At 34.9% G+C, this 15412-nt stretch overlaps 1 protein-coding gene across 36 annotated transcripts in view; it reads right to left on the minus strand.

Annotated features, from left to right (window-relative positions):
* The window catches only part of NRXN1 (neurexin 1), a 964391-nt gene that overhangs the window by 835059 nt on the left and 113920 nt on the right, over window positions 1-15412 (minus strand). Inside the window, exon 4 of one of the 36 annotated variants that reach the window (XM_084900759.1) lies at window positions 8454-9267. The exons of 34 other annotated variants lie outside the window; for them this stretch is intronic. In XM_084900759.1, the coding sequence (XP_084756885.1) occupies window positions 9232-9267 (36 nt within the window). In that variant the 3' untranslated portion in view covers window positions 8454-9231. Of the gene's footprint in view, window positions 1-8453; window positions 9268-11395; window positions 11674-15412 lie in introns of those variants that run through there. One more of the 36 variants, XM_084900757.1, reaches the window with a different exon arrangement.

The raw sequence follows: 15412 nt of genomic DNA on the forward strand, positions 1-15412 counted from the left end.
GAACTCAACATTTCTGAATCTCAGTTTCTTCCTGAGTGACAGGGACCAGCCTAAGAGACTAGTGTCCACAATAACAAGCTGGACAATGCTGGATTTGTAAATGCATGACGGGTCTTTATTTTATAAATCCCCAACCCTCACTATATGCCAATCACCACACAGTATCATGCTCCCATTCTAAAAGGGAAGAGTCGCTATCTGGGAATGCATCCTTTAAGAACTTGGCCATCACTGTATGGCTTGGGAAAGTTGCATCTTGGTTATGCTTTCTTATCTGCCACAAGGGAGTCAAATAGCATTGCCCGGTTATCTCAGAGAGTTATGATAAGATACTAAATAAGAAAATGTTTTAAAAGTTGAAGTTACCTTAATAGATTAATTTAATGTATTAATCTATAACTTTACCTCAATGAGAACCACTAGTGCTGGTATTATTTAAAGAGGGTAAAGAAGCAGAAGATAAGTGAAGTTGGAAAACTACCTTTACAAATCATAAACAAGTATTTATGAATAACAGATGGAGCTGTTGAGAATGGAAAAGTACTGTGATAATGCTTTATACAGAAGGTATTGAGCATATATTTCCACCTCATACAAATTTGTTCTTTTACAGGACTAAGGTAAATAGAAAGAATAAAGCTATTTTTATTTACACTGGGCTATAACTTAAAACACACACACACACACACACACACACACACACACACACACACACACACACACATCTAAAATAAGATACTGTAATTAGTTTGGGTACCCTTCTAAATCTCATTTATGTCCTCTACTCTCTATTCACCACCCAGACTAGCCCAACCTCAACTGTAGCTACCTCTCACAGAGTGCTGTTGACCAAAAGGACAGCTACTTTACCTAAATCATATTAAAACTGAACTCAATAAAATTATAGGAATACGTTAACCTGGTTCAAAGCTTTGAGTAATTGTTTCCATTGGACTGACTATCTTAAAGGCAAAATAGTGCCTCCTAATATACCCTATGGGTCTTTTAAACAACCATTCTGTAAATTACTAATAACACTTGGCTTCCAAGTAGCATTGGAAACAAATAGAAATTGTGACAGTTACATGACAACATGGATCCTCTCAGTGGAAATCCTCATATTTAGTTGTGAAAACCTGAAACCCTTTCTTCTTAATATGGCCCTAGACTAAGGAAGCCCTGTTGCCAAGAGCCCCATGTTGCTTCTTGCAGAGCTAAATGGTTCCACGGTACTTAGGTGGTAAAATTGAATTTGTATGATTTACTCATTTGAAGCAGCAGGATTTGGAATGTTTATAATAATTCACACACTCAAAAGGAAAAAACTATGAAATTCTAGCCAAAGCTCTGAAATTAATGCCCTCTAGTTTTCATACAGTTTAAAATAAGAGATCTTCCTATTATCCTGAAGAAGGCTTAATATTAAAGCAGATGAAAGGCTCTGGCATTGTTTTTGAATCAGGGCAGGGACTACAAAGCCCTCTCCTCTCTGTGCTCTCAGTGGTGGTCCTAAGATACCTACACAATACCCTCAGGTTCCATCCAACACCACTTGAAATCTACTCCCCATACAGAAATCTGTGAAAATTGAACTGAAGGGATACAATTTGTTTTGTTACAGCAATTTCATTAGAAAAATGGGACATCAGGGTGGCCAGGCTATAGTGGGTGAGGTGGAAAAGGGTATGGGGGGATAAATGGTGATGGTAGGAGACTTGACTTTGTGTTGTAGAATTGTACACTTGAAACCTATATACTTTTTGTTAATCAATGTCACCTTAATAAATTCAATAAAAAAGAAAATAAAATTAAGCTGGTAGCCTTCAGCCCAGGCAGCACTACTCTCTTTATACTAGGTCTTGAAATAGAGTAAAATTATCTTTAAGTCCCTAAGTATTAAACAGTCTATACCCAGTTTTTCCAAGTGGATCAAACTTTAGAGTTGGCAACATAAAATAGGTTAAAAGGACTGTCTTCTAAGCAGAAATTTTTGGTAGGAAGCAGGAGGCACTGAAGTTATGTGTTGAAATGATTCAGAGAACATCCTTTTACCCTGTAGGATTAAGTCTTACATTTATTTGTTGAATAGCCAAACATTTGTCTCTCAATTTCTTCATCCATAACACAATGCGTCTGCTGTAAATGATCTGACCTTTTTTCTTATCAGTTACTAATACATAGTTTATCTTGATACATACATTTTTTTCTGGCTGAATTAAAATAAACCAGACTCCAAGTTAAAATTTTTCATACTCTTTTGTAATTATAATCTCTACCTTGAGGACCATATTCATCTTTGCATCTGTGTGCTGAATGTGTCTCTCTGGATATTTTTTCTGTACTGTAAAATGAAATTTAGTCTCTGACAATCTTTCAGAAGCATGATACTTCTATTTTCCATATTCAGGCTTTTATAGTCATCTTCAGTTATTTCCTTTCACCTCTCACATCCAATTCAATTCATCTAATGTCTTCATTCATTTATTTGAGATTATAGTTAGTGTTTTGCATCATAGTAGGCACCATAGAAAGAACAAGACCCAGATCATGCCCTGAAGAAGTTTTGAATCTAATTTTTCACATTTGACCCCTCCTTTCCTTTCTAGTTACTATCATAATGCTACAGGGTCCCCTGCATTTTACAGGAACTGTTTTTACAACCTCTTTATTCATTTACCTTTCTGTGATGATCCCATCCTTCTTCAACACTACAATTTGTAATCCACTCTATCATTAATATGTCTTTCTAAAGTGGGTTTCTGATAATGGCTCTCACCCCATCTTCCACACACACAGACACTAATTGGTCATAAATTGACTACAAATAAGTTTCTAAATCCAGGGTCAAAAACCAGGTTTCTAAAGCATCAGGTAAGAGATATGAATATGATTATCTGGGTAAGGCACACAATAAGGAATTTGTCAAGATTGGAAATATGGAGAGTGTATACTGTGCCCTAAGACATTCAAATTCCATTAAAAAAATATAGCTATGAACCAGAATGTTACTGTTCCTTGGTTATATGCCTCCCATCTAGCTAGGACTGTATTTCAACCAAAACATGACACGTTTGGAATGATGCTATTTCAATGTTTTTGATCATGCTCTTCTTCCAGGCACTTCCTTCCCTGGTGAGTCTATCTTCACTTTTCGTTTCTTCCAATTCAATTACTGCTTCTTCCAGGAACTTACTTTTGTTCTTCAAACAAGAAGTAACTGTGTCCTCTTATGTGGTCCCTGTATTGTATTTTTTACATAGTTAAAAACATAGCATAAGTTTTCATCCTCCACAAAGGACTTTATAGAAAACCTTACACATAAGAGTGTACCAGATCAGTGTATTTATTGGATTGGAAGATCCAATGAATTAATTACTTAAATATTTATCTCTACTGAATACAAATACCTTTCCAAATATTGGTTCATAACTTCAACAGAGCATAATATTTAAGGAAGACATTTGACAAAAAATTTATACTCATATTTTGAAGTATATGGAGAAATGTGATTTTGCTAATGGTACAGTCAAGTCTGATTGCATATTATTCAGGTTGATGTAATAGTGGCTATTGAAGTGTGATTTCCCAGTAGTATTCTGATGATACTTTTTTATCCATTTTTAAAAAACACCAAGTGGATGTAAATCATATTTGTAGATGGCACAAGGATGGAAATATAGGTAAAAATTTTGAATAGCTGATTGATTATATACATGATTTAAAATAGAACTCAGGATATTTTCCCCTCCATTTCCTCTCTACTTGCACTAGTGTCTTCATTGATTCATACTCTCTTGGTGAATGATACCACCATTCACGCAGAGACTTCTGATGGACACCTGGGAGTCAATCATGATTCCAGTCTTGCCCTCACTCCTGCATAATCCATCAAGTCCTGCAGAGCCCAACTTCTTAGGGTGTGGCAAATCTCTTCACTCTTCTCCTTCTCTGGTGCTATACAAAAGCATAAGCCCTCGATGTCCTTCTTGACTAATCAGAATTACCTTGCTGTTTTCTTATTTTTAGTTTTGCATTACACATATCTGTTCTCTTGCCAGAGTAATCTTTTGAAAAAGCAACTTTTATTTTGTTCCTTGAGGCTTTTAATCATATTGACCCTTATCTGTTTCTACAGTTTGATCTTTTAGGCTCCCTTGTTCCTCTCATGTTCAGTTGCTTCCAATCCTAAGAATCAGCACTTCTCTACCCTAGCTCCATGACTCAGCTTCCATGTTTCTTTTGCTTTGATGTTTCTTCTTGTGATATACAAAAATAATGGTATCCTAAAGATGCCCAGAATTCAATCCCCAGAATTTGTGAATATATCAGGTTACACGATAAAAGCAATCAAAGGTATATATATATTGTTTATAAACTAAATCTGCTAATCAGGTGACCTTAGAACAGGAAGAGCATCCTGAATTATCCAGGTGGGCCAAGTGTAATTACAAACTCCTTATAAGGAGAAAAGAAAAACAGAAGGAAGTCTAAGAGAAACAGGACCACCAAAGAAGGGTCAAAGACATTCAAGGTTGCTGGCTTTGAAGATAGAGGAAAGGGGTCACAACTATAGCTTTTTTCCAGCTTCAAATTGCTGGAAAAGGAAGCTGATTCTCTCCTAAACCCTCCAAAAAGGAACATCCGCTCTGCTGACACCTTGACTTTAGCCCAGTGAGATCCATGATAAACTCTTGATGTATAAAACTGTAAGACAGTAAGCTTGTGTTAATATTATATGTTAAAATTATGGAACTTGTTATTGCATTGAGAGAAGACAAATAATACCACCCAACCATGGTGATCTACTGAACACCCAATCACTCTTTAACACTCAGCTAATGAAGAATGTTGGTCCTTGTAAATGACTCCTATTATAAGGTTTTAGCTGATGAAAAAATGTATCTACCTACCACTCAGATATAAATCTAAGACAGGCACCTTGCCTTATAGCACATTTTATTTATTTTTGTACTCCTAGCATATTGTACAGGACACTGAGTAGATATTTATTATTTTATTAATTGAATAGAAGTATATTTTATGCTTTGAAGTAGGCTCACAGTAGTAATTGTTCAGTAGAGAATGAGAAGGCTGACTTACTAGTAGTTTATGTGGAAAAATTTAGGGATTTACCAAACAGCACACTGACCCAAATATAAACAACAGCATCAATACACACACAGGCGCGAGCGTGCGCGCGCGCGCACACACACACACACACACACACACACACACACACACACACCTTTTTGTCATTATTTCCAGAAACAGAAAATGCTTCCATTATACTTTGCCCTGCTCAGTTAGGATACTGTAATTAATTTTGGGCTTAATTATGTCAAGAGATTTCCTGATAATTAGAATATGCTCAAACGAGGAGGGGAAGATGGCCTGGAAGCATATGGGAAGGACTGCAACACTGTGAAGAATGGTTTTGAAACTGAAAATACAAAATTAGGGGAAAAAATTTAAATTTGGATATGATGGTGGATAATGTATTCATAGATATTATTTTTTTTAGATGTGGATGAGGAATTAGACTGTATTAACTCCAGATATATTGAAAACACAGAGCACAGCACACTGGAGAAACTCAATAAATATTTTAAGAAGGAATGATAACAACATGCAGATGGCCAATTGACAATAGTTTCAGCAGGCAGATTGTGATTCAAATAAATAAAAAGCTCTTTAATAATGAAACTCTTTTTAAAAAGACTTGTTACTTTGTGAGGTAGCAAGTACACCCTCCTTACAGTCATGTAAACAGTCTGTGTCATCACCCATCGCAGAACTACCAGGAGAGCTGGTTGAGGAGGCATGCGAGCTCTACTCAAATTTATGATTCCATTTGTAAAATCCTTTCCCATTATAAAGCAATTACTGTGATTCTCTGATTTCATTGAATTTTACAGTTATCTTCTTTAAGACATATTACCGCATACTTTCTAAATCCAATAAATTACTTTTAACTTAAATAAATATTATCTCTGGATCCCAAATGTTAACAGACCTACCAAGTCACATGAATACATTCCCTCTGCCCCATACCAAGTTTTACGTATGCTCTCATAATTGTCACTCTCACATAAGTTTCATGTGATTTCTAACTCTCCAAAACCTATCCCAAAAAGAAGGAATTCAAGGACAGGAAGGAATGATTTTTGTGCGACATTTACAAAGACTGTACATTAAAAAGTTATTTTTGCAAGAGAGCAGGGCTACTGAGAGATTTACCGTTGGCAAGGGATAATTTCTAGTGTCCCCCAAAATCATATGTACTGTGTAACTATTTCCTTTACTAGCTCCTGAGGTCACCCTCTCAGGTTATCATTCTTCCTGTACATGCTTTCTACCTAAGAAAATAATCTTGCTGTCACAGTAACCACATGACTATCTCCCCTCTAGCCACCGCTCAGAAAAGGTTTTCTCACCTTCAGCACTCCTCTCCCTACTTTTACTTGTACCCAAATCATCTTTCTAACCGCTTCCTTTTGTAGATTAAAAAAATCTGCTAATATATCACCAAATAACTGTCATTTCTAAAATATCTCATAGGAATATGTGCTCTTCTTTAATAGGCTATAGCAACCAAATTTCTATTCCCTGCACCATATTATTTGTAGAAATAACATATTCCTGTTCTATTAAATGCCCCTTTCACCATAAGCTCCAAAATAAGTCATCATAATACAATTCTGCATTGTACAGAGATGTATCTGTAGCATTTTTTTTTTCATGAGCTCAGCAATTGTTATTCAGCTTTCCCTTTGTCTGGATCTCCTTACCATAGTCTACTATGGATAATGACCCTAAAATATAGTACAAAGTATCCAAGGGTGGACAACACATATTCAGTTTGATTTTGTTCTCTTTTTATATATAGCATCTCTCAATTCTATAGAATGAAAGTTTTAATGACCTTTCCTAAAAGGTTTGAAAGATCCCAATGACATCTTTACTTGTGTGAAAACCAACTGTTTGGTTTCAAAGATAAAAGGTAGACCTAGTCAAATAACTATATAATCTTTCTCAATGGACCAAATTCTCTTAAAGATAAATAACAATTATTTGTATTAACAAGAACAAGTCTTTCAGCACAGAAATAATGTGGATTGAAATAATAAGCTATCTTATACCCCTACAACAGAAAGAGAGAAAGAGAGAGAGAGAGAGAGAGAGAGAGAGAGAGAGAGAGAGAGAGAGAGAGAAAGAGAGAGAGAGAGAGAGAGAATCCTTCATCACTATGAAGAAAAGAATCTCAACTCTTAGAGGGCAAAAGCCAATTTGATGACTTAGTAACACTCTACAAAAAATAGCTGTGCTCTCAAATCTTATGGGGGAGTTGAGGATTTTATTTATTTTTTGTCCATACAGGATTCCAATTCACCATAGACCTTCTGTGTAAAATTATTTGCTAAGTTAAATTTGAGTTTTATAATGTGCCTCAGGTGACTGGCTGTGGAGGGTTGGGCAGCCAACCTGAGTATCCGTGGGCCAGAAGAGTGGTCTGAGGTCAGGTGTTTTAAGTGCTTGAGAGTTCGTGCATATGTTCTAACAGGAAGTGAGCCACTTGACCAGCCTTGCTTACACAGCAACAGTCATTCCTTTATACAGGGCATTCTTCTAAGAGGGGGATGACATATTTGACGTAGTTGCAGAAAAAAAGATGGCCTAATAGGTCATGACATTACTCTTTACAAAAAATGCCAGTGCAAACGCCAAACCAGATTGTTCTCACTTTCTCACTCCAGTTTTGGCTTTCTTTTGGAGCAATCAGCTTTTCTCTTTCCACCACATTAAATGACTCACAATTTTACCTTCTGCTCACAAAGAAGGCCATGGGTCACAGCAACCAGAGATGGGTTAATGCAAATCCCACCTCACTGAGAGGGACGTAATTTAAAATGTATATACCCTAATGAGTGACAGTCAGATAATGCATCCTTCCATTTAAACCGGTAATCATTAGAAAGAAAGTCATAGCAAGTCATCACATCATTCTTTCAAGTCAGCATGTCATCAACAATATCTGTTTACTACATTTAGCAGGTTTCTGGCCCTTTATGCCACTAGCAATTTGCAAAAACCTATGGCTAGCCTGTGCAGGAGGATTTCCCTGTGAAATGAAAGCACCACTGGCCAATTTAGGGATTTCCATCCTTCTAGCAGCACTTAAGCCCAATCTAAATGTAATTGTTTCCTCGAAAGGAGTAATTTAATTTTCTCCAAATGTCTACTGCCTTTATAATGCTAACTCCAGAAAGCAAATTGAAAAAAAAACAAAAAAAAAACCAAAACACACACATACACACACACACACACACACACAAAAAAAAAAAAAAAAAAAAAAAAAAAAACTGGGCTAGTTGACCAGGCAACTCAGGCCAAAGAAATAAAATATATATCACTTAGAAACTTCATATAACGTGTAAGTCGTTTTTATTTCCTGAATTATTCATTATCTCAGTAGTCTACTTTTGTGGTCTATATCAGGGCTATGTAATAAAAGTCAAAACTAACAATTTACTGGTGTTTCTTCTATTCTAAACGAGTTATCATGTAGTCATAACCGCATGGCAATTCCTAGGCAAAGAAGCCAAGCTGGAAAGGAAAACCTACATTTAGTGGAACACATGTTTTGTATAAGTAGGTATAATTTGAATGTGTGAAGACCTGTCCTGAAAAATGGCTAACTATTATTATCCTCATGTTTACATTTAATGTCAAAAAATGTTGAAAACATCTATTCTAAATGGCCGTGGCTTTACACCATGTTTAACAGTCCCACATAAGGATTGTTGATTCCAGTAATAGTGACTAAGATTGAATGAAACCACTCAGACACTCTCTCTGTGTTTCTACTTCTACTAAAAGGACAAGAAATAAGACTCTCATCTTCAGGGAAACGTGGCCTTAGCACTGCAGTTTTGTTGCTTTTTAATTAAGGGATTTCCTACCAGGTGGTTGTTTGGCTCAGGTTCCAAGTAGCAGGTTGGGGACCTGTGCTACTTGATAATTTTGCAGTTGAACACATGATCATTTTTCCCTGGACTGGAAAATTTTCAGAGGCCCTTTGAGTGTAGGTAGCTATTTGAGGGCCTGAGAAGGCTGAATCTGTTTCTTTTCATGTTAGAAGCACAAGTTACATGAACGTAATGGAGCAGAGATCCACTTCATTCTCTAAAACTTTCTCAATGTCACAAATTGCCAAAAGGTACTTCCTAAAAGTCACATGTTATTTAGAAGCCGAACTTCCAGGAGCCTCTTCCAGTTACCCGTTATATACAGAGATACATATAGTGATGATTTACTGTCCCCATAAAGAAATATCCCTTTAAGACTGAATATTCGAGAAATTTTGAAGGAAAGACTTGACCATCAGTGGTTGGAGTGGTTTTCAAGTCCCTTCCAAATTCGCTGAGACCACCTAAATTGGACAGAAAATAAGAAAGATCAAGAATCAAGTCTGAATCCTCCTCACTCTAATTTCAAGGAGGAAAATTTGATTTGATTTGATTTGATTTGTCTTTCATAAGATTTACCTTGATACAAAAAGAGAAATTTTCAAATAAGCATTTTATGAGAAAGAAATAATATCCAAATTAAACTCTAAAGAGAAATTGTATAACTTGTTTAGCCAACCAGTCAGTTATTACATAAGAATTATTGATTACATACTGTGCCAGTCCCTGTTCCTGGGCCCTTGAGATACATGAAGGCAGGGCAAAGATCTCTGCCTCCTTATTTTCCAGTGAGAGAAAGACAGACAATAAGCAGTCAACAACATAAACTAAAAATTTCAAGTATGTTAAAATATAATAATTGTTACAGAACAGAAACTAGATTGAAGTCTGAGAATTCAGGAAGGGAAAAGTGTAATTTATATAAAATGGTAAAGACAAACCTCTTGAGAAGGTGCCATTTGAGGAAAACCTTGAAGGATGTGAGAAGATTAGCTAATGATTAATGATCTCAAGGTAATTATATGTTATTATTTTTCCAGGAAAGATAGATATCTAAAAAGAGAACTATCTAATTAGCTTGTCTGTGAAAATCTGGTCTTCAGGTGATTAAGTAGTTAGTATAAGCTCAACTCATATGTCACTCTAAGTCATTAGTGAAAAAAACAAAAACAAATCATTAATTGATGAAAAAGTTGTCTCTGGATGGTACTTCTGGTCCATGAGAAAATATTTACCTCCCTGTACGCTTCATACTGTAATTTGAATCTGAAAAGCAGTCCATAGCCAATGACCTCCTAAGTTTGTTCAACAGGGAGCCAAGTCAATTTCAGTGTCATCATTGTATGTAAAATAATACCAACGTGTCAAGTTACAGAGATAACTAAGTAATTTTGGTTGAGGAGAATCAAACTTTAATGTTTTATTGTACCAGTGTTCATTTTAGTATTTGCAATGTTCATCATTGTATGTAAAATAATATCAACGTGTCAAGTTACAGAAATAACTAAGTAATTTTGGTTGAGGAGAATCAAACTTTAATGTATTATTGTACCAATGTTCATTTTAGTATTTGCAAACACACTATACTGTTTCCCTGTTAAAAAGTGCAACTTTACTTCCCTAAAATGGAAACCTTAAAAATTAGAAGCAAAAGTATCCTATATAATGCTCTATGGTTGGTTTCCTTAAAATTACCTCTAAATTTACTTTGTAAGAATAAGAGGATGAATCCTTGTTTTATGATTACTGGTGTGTAAGTGGATGGAGTCTTTTAAAATCTCTTTAAGGTTGGTTATTATATATCAGTTATTTTAAATCAAAGAATCTATCATATTGCTATTATATAAGCAATATTCCCTATCATGCCTTATATTATATTTTTTAAAAAGTGTCAACAGTTTTTTTTAATGATAACTAGTAATGTTCTTTCCTACCCTACAGTTCTATAATTATAATTAAAGATTCAAATTTCTGTAGCATATGAGCTAAGTACTCTAGGAAATTACACTGTTCTCTAAAATCACATAATTTAAGAAATACCCTCTTACTAGCCTAATTGTAGTGATGCTGGCTTTAAAAAAATAAACTCACAAAATACCTTTTTTAAAATGATAAATAATATTAAAATCTTTAAAGAGATAATTTCCTTTGGCAAAGGAATCATCCTTTTAAAATCCAGTATGCCATAATTTAAGTGTTTTGCTATTTACTATTTCAATAAAGCATCTGAATTTATACTTATACCACCTAAGTCTTTAAACTGTTATACTGTTGAGTTCTTTCTGTGCTCTTTTCTGAGGATAAATTAATCCCTTCGAGTCTAATAAATCTTTGTTTAATTTGCCAGTCATTCAATGTCATCATTTTTATAGAGTATATAAATACATGGAAAACTTCTCATCACAGAGCCAAATGAGCAGAGATACAAAGGAGCTGGGACCTTTATTTGTAATAAATGTAATGACAAAATTGATTAAATTACAGCAAGAAATAATACACATTTACTCTTCAAGTAAATTTTGTTGATTATAGCAAGAACTGATGGGCATGAAGGCTAAAGGAGAACTACAAGATTAATACCATTTCTAATAGTCACATAGCCTTCTATGTATATCCTACTGATGAAGTGAACATTGGATATCTGATTTTATGTAGTGGTATTCTGGTCTTTCCATGTGCTGTGGCTGCAAATGAAGAGCATCCGGTACTGCAACAGTAGAAATCATAATAGATCATTCAAATCAATTTATTTCTCCATTTCCATATGCACCAAACACAGGCATTTAAATACAGTAAGATTTTACCCACGTGCACAAATGCTTCTAAAAAGAATTTTATATTATGAAGATAAATGAGGAAATTTGATTGAATAAGCCACACAGAAGCAGAGAAACATGATATTTTCAAAACTAGTTCTACATCAGAAACCACAGCAAATGTATTGAAAAGTTATAAAACAAATAAGCATCATTATATTGGTGACTGGGAGCTGGGTACTTCACAGATAACTTAGCTATATGCCAACACTACACAGTTAAAAGATGGTAACAAAACTCTTGGAAACAGAATGTAGAAAACATACTAAATGCTTTATTCTTCTCTAAATATTAAAAATATCAAGCCTATCTAAGAGAAAATAGAATATTCACCATGGCATAACACTACAGATAAATTTGTAAAACATAATTTTTAAAAATATATTTTATTGATTTTTTACAGAGAGGAAGGAAGAGAGATTGGGAGCTAGAAACATCGATGAGAGAGAAACATTGACCAGCTGCCTCCTGCACACCCCCCACCGGGGATGTGCCCGCAACCAATGTACATGCCCCTGACCGGGAATCGAACCTGGGACCCCTCAGTCCACAGACCGACGCTCTACCACTGAGCAAACCGGTTTCAGCTAAAACATAATTTTTAATGTTGCTTATCAATTAGTTGCAGCGATCAATTATATCTAGGTATTAACACAATTACTTTTGAGAAAAAATCTAATTTTATTTTCTTTATAAATTATTTGAAAAACTTAATTTTCACTAATACATTACTATTTTGGCACTTATAAAATGTGTGATCATATGCTTGACACTTGTAATACCTTGGTCTTCTGTGAGAAAGGAGGATAAGCAAACAACGTTCATTTGAAAGAGTCAAATGGACATTTATTTTTAAATATGCTGTAAGATTTATGAATGCAAGGAAAATTAAATATTCTCGTATCATAGGATAAGACTCAAATTTTGGCTTTTTTGAACGTTTACAATCCAAACCACATTTAAACACTGGTTTTATGGTATAGTATATCACAATTGACACAGTATGAGTAAAAAAAAGAACAAATACGACCCACAAAAGATATCAGGTCTGAATTGCAGTAACATTTGGGTGCCAGCTTTTGCACAAACAGTGCAAGTTAGAAAACAAAATTTGATTATTTGCCACTGTGACACTGAATAACATTACAATTTTTCAAACCCTAAAACACAAAAATTGATTGATTTCCGTTCCTTCCAGACCCATTGCTGTGCATATGCTAAGGCATATTAAATTGAGCACAGAATGGTGCCTAACTGGAAAGATACATTGCAACTTTGCAAAAGGATATGAATGATAGGAAGCAAAAGAAACTTTAGAGACAGAGGCTGAGAGGATTCCATACAATCTGTTGCTATAATCCTTTCTAGCTATTTGAGTAAATTATTTCCCATTTCCACCCTCAACTTTGCCCACACCAAATCCTCCATGTCCTTCTTTACATATTCCTTTTCCAACATGCTCCCCACCCAATCACATACTTAAGTCATGAAAATGACATTGTCAAGATAGTTAGAAAAGTGCTCTGGAAGCACAATGGCCAAAAAGAAAGACAACCTTCCTGCCCTCATGGAGCTTACATTCTATTAAGAACAGTTGGCATTAAATGTATAATCTCTCATATAAATATGTAATTACAATTATGATGATGACTATGAAGAAAAAATCAGGCCTCCAGTCAAAATGTCAACACTTATCTGGAAATTATTGATCTGAGCTCTTGAGCTATGAACTAGCCATGCTGGCTGGATCTGCAGTGCGAGTTACTTTAACATTTTCTTATATAAATGTTCACACATTACCTTCATGCAACCATTGAAGTAAAATGTAATTTAATATATTTAATAATTGTTGGAATGAAATAACCAGTTAAACATACATGGAAAAACAACACAAAACAAAAAAAGTAAATTCCCAGGTAAATAAATAGATAAGCCTATATGTAAAATAAAATGGAGAATAAAGTTATTAGCATTATCAATGGTCCCAACAATACCAATGACAAATTTCTGACCTAAAAAGAAAGCACCCGCAACTTTACAATCACCATTTGGATCCATCTAGCCACAAGCAGGTTTGTTCCAGAGAATATCTCATCAGCTATACCTGAAAAAGCTATAAATCATTGAAAGAATGTTTATTCCTAACTGTATCTAGTTAAAGGTAACATATCCTTGTTTATAAAACATGAAACTTATTCTAAATAACTGACTCCAGAGTTTAAAACAGAATGACCAATGAAAAAGATGAGTCACCCTTTGCCAGTTTGGCTCAGTGGATACAGCATCAGCCTGCTGACCAAAGGGTCATGGGTCAAGGTCGCTTACCTTGGTTACAGGCTCCTCCCTGGGCTCAGGCCCTAGTTAGGGCTCATCCAGGAGGCAACCAATCCATGTGTTTCTTTCACATCAGTGTTTCTCTCTGTCTTTCCCTCTCTCTTCCACTCTCCCTAAACATCAATGGGAAAATATTCTTGGGTGAAGATTAACAAAAAAATAAAAATAAATAAAAATATGAGACACAATGGCCCATGGGAAGAAGGAGAAAGCTTCATTTCATTCATTTTGATTCTTGAGCACATTAACAGTGTCTTCAGATGACTTAGCTGTTTTTGTGATGTATAAATGATAAGGGATTTTTCAGTTTCCAAACCCTAAAAAATTAATTAGGGAGTACAGAAGAATCCACACCAACTCTATAAGGATACATCACAATGATACCAATGTTTACCTCTACAGAGAAGACTGGGAGGAAGATGAAGAAAGTTATCAGAAGGAAATGTTCTCTTTAGGTGAGTTACTTTATTTCCTTTTTTTTTTTTTTTTTTTTTTTTAATTAAATGCATTCATTTATCACTGGGCATTTAACTTTTTAGAAAATATTTAAGAATCTATACAGAAGAAATAAAAATAATAATAGTAATGTTCCTGAATACAATTTTGCTTTTGGATTAATTTGGGGGGGCGGGGAAGACATTAATCCAGAGATAATAATTCCAGAGACCCTGAAATCACTACTCACAAAGAGACAAATAGTGTCTAGAAAAATTCTCCAAGATTATATTGTGACAGAAAGATTTGGAGGCATGAATGTACAATGCATATCTGTTATTTTAGATAGGACATTTTATGTACAACAAGGATTTAACCTAATAGAAGAAGCTACAATGTACAGTTGCTAGACAATTTGTGACTTCCCCAACATGAGGCACAAGGCAAGGACATCAGCCTATGACAACTCCGACTCATATTACATTTTTAACTGCCTTTTTCCACCCTCACAGCACTTCCATTCTGTCATGTGACTACCTTGCTCACATTTTCATTTTCCTATTATAATGACACTCCTTGGATGTGGATGCACAGCATCATCAAGGTTGGATTTTTGATCTAGTATACAGATTTGTTGTATTAATTTGCAATTAAAGAAAACTTACAAATCACATTCTTCATTTCTAGACATTGAATTAAGCAACATGCAAAGGGACGGGTCTTATTTGTAAAATACTCAATTCCATCTTCTTTCTCCCTTTTAATATCAAAAAGCATCCTGGTCCCATTAACAGAAGCATGTAAAGGAAAAAAAAAAAAAGTCCTGCCCTCTGTAGTTTTGTGCAGATTGAGGAATACAAT

Source organism: Pipistrellus hanaki (assembly GCF_964339955.1).
Source record: "Pipistrellus hanaki genome assembly, chromosome: 12".
Classification (NCBI taxonomy): domain Eukaryota; kingdom Metazoa; phylum Chordata; class Mammalia; order Chiroptera; family Vespertilionidae; genus Pipistrellus; species Pipistrellus hanaki.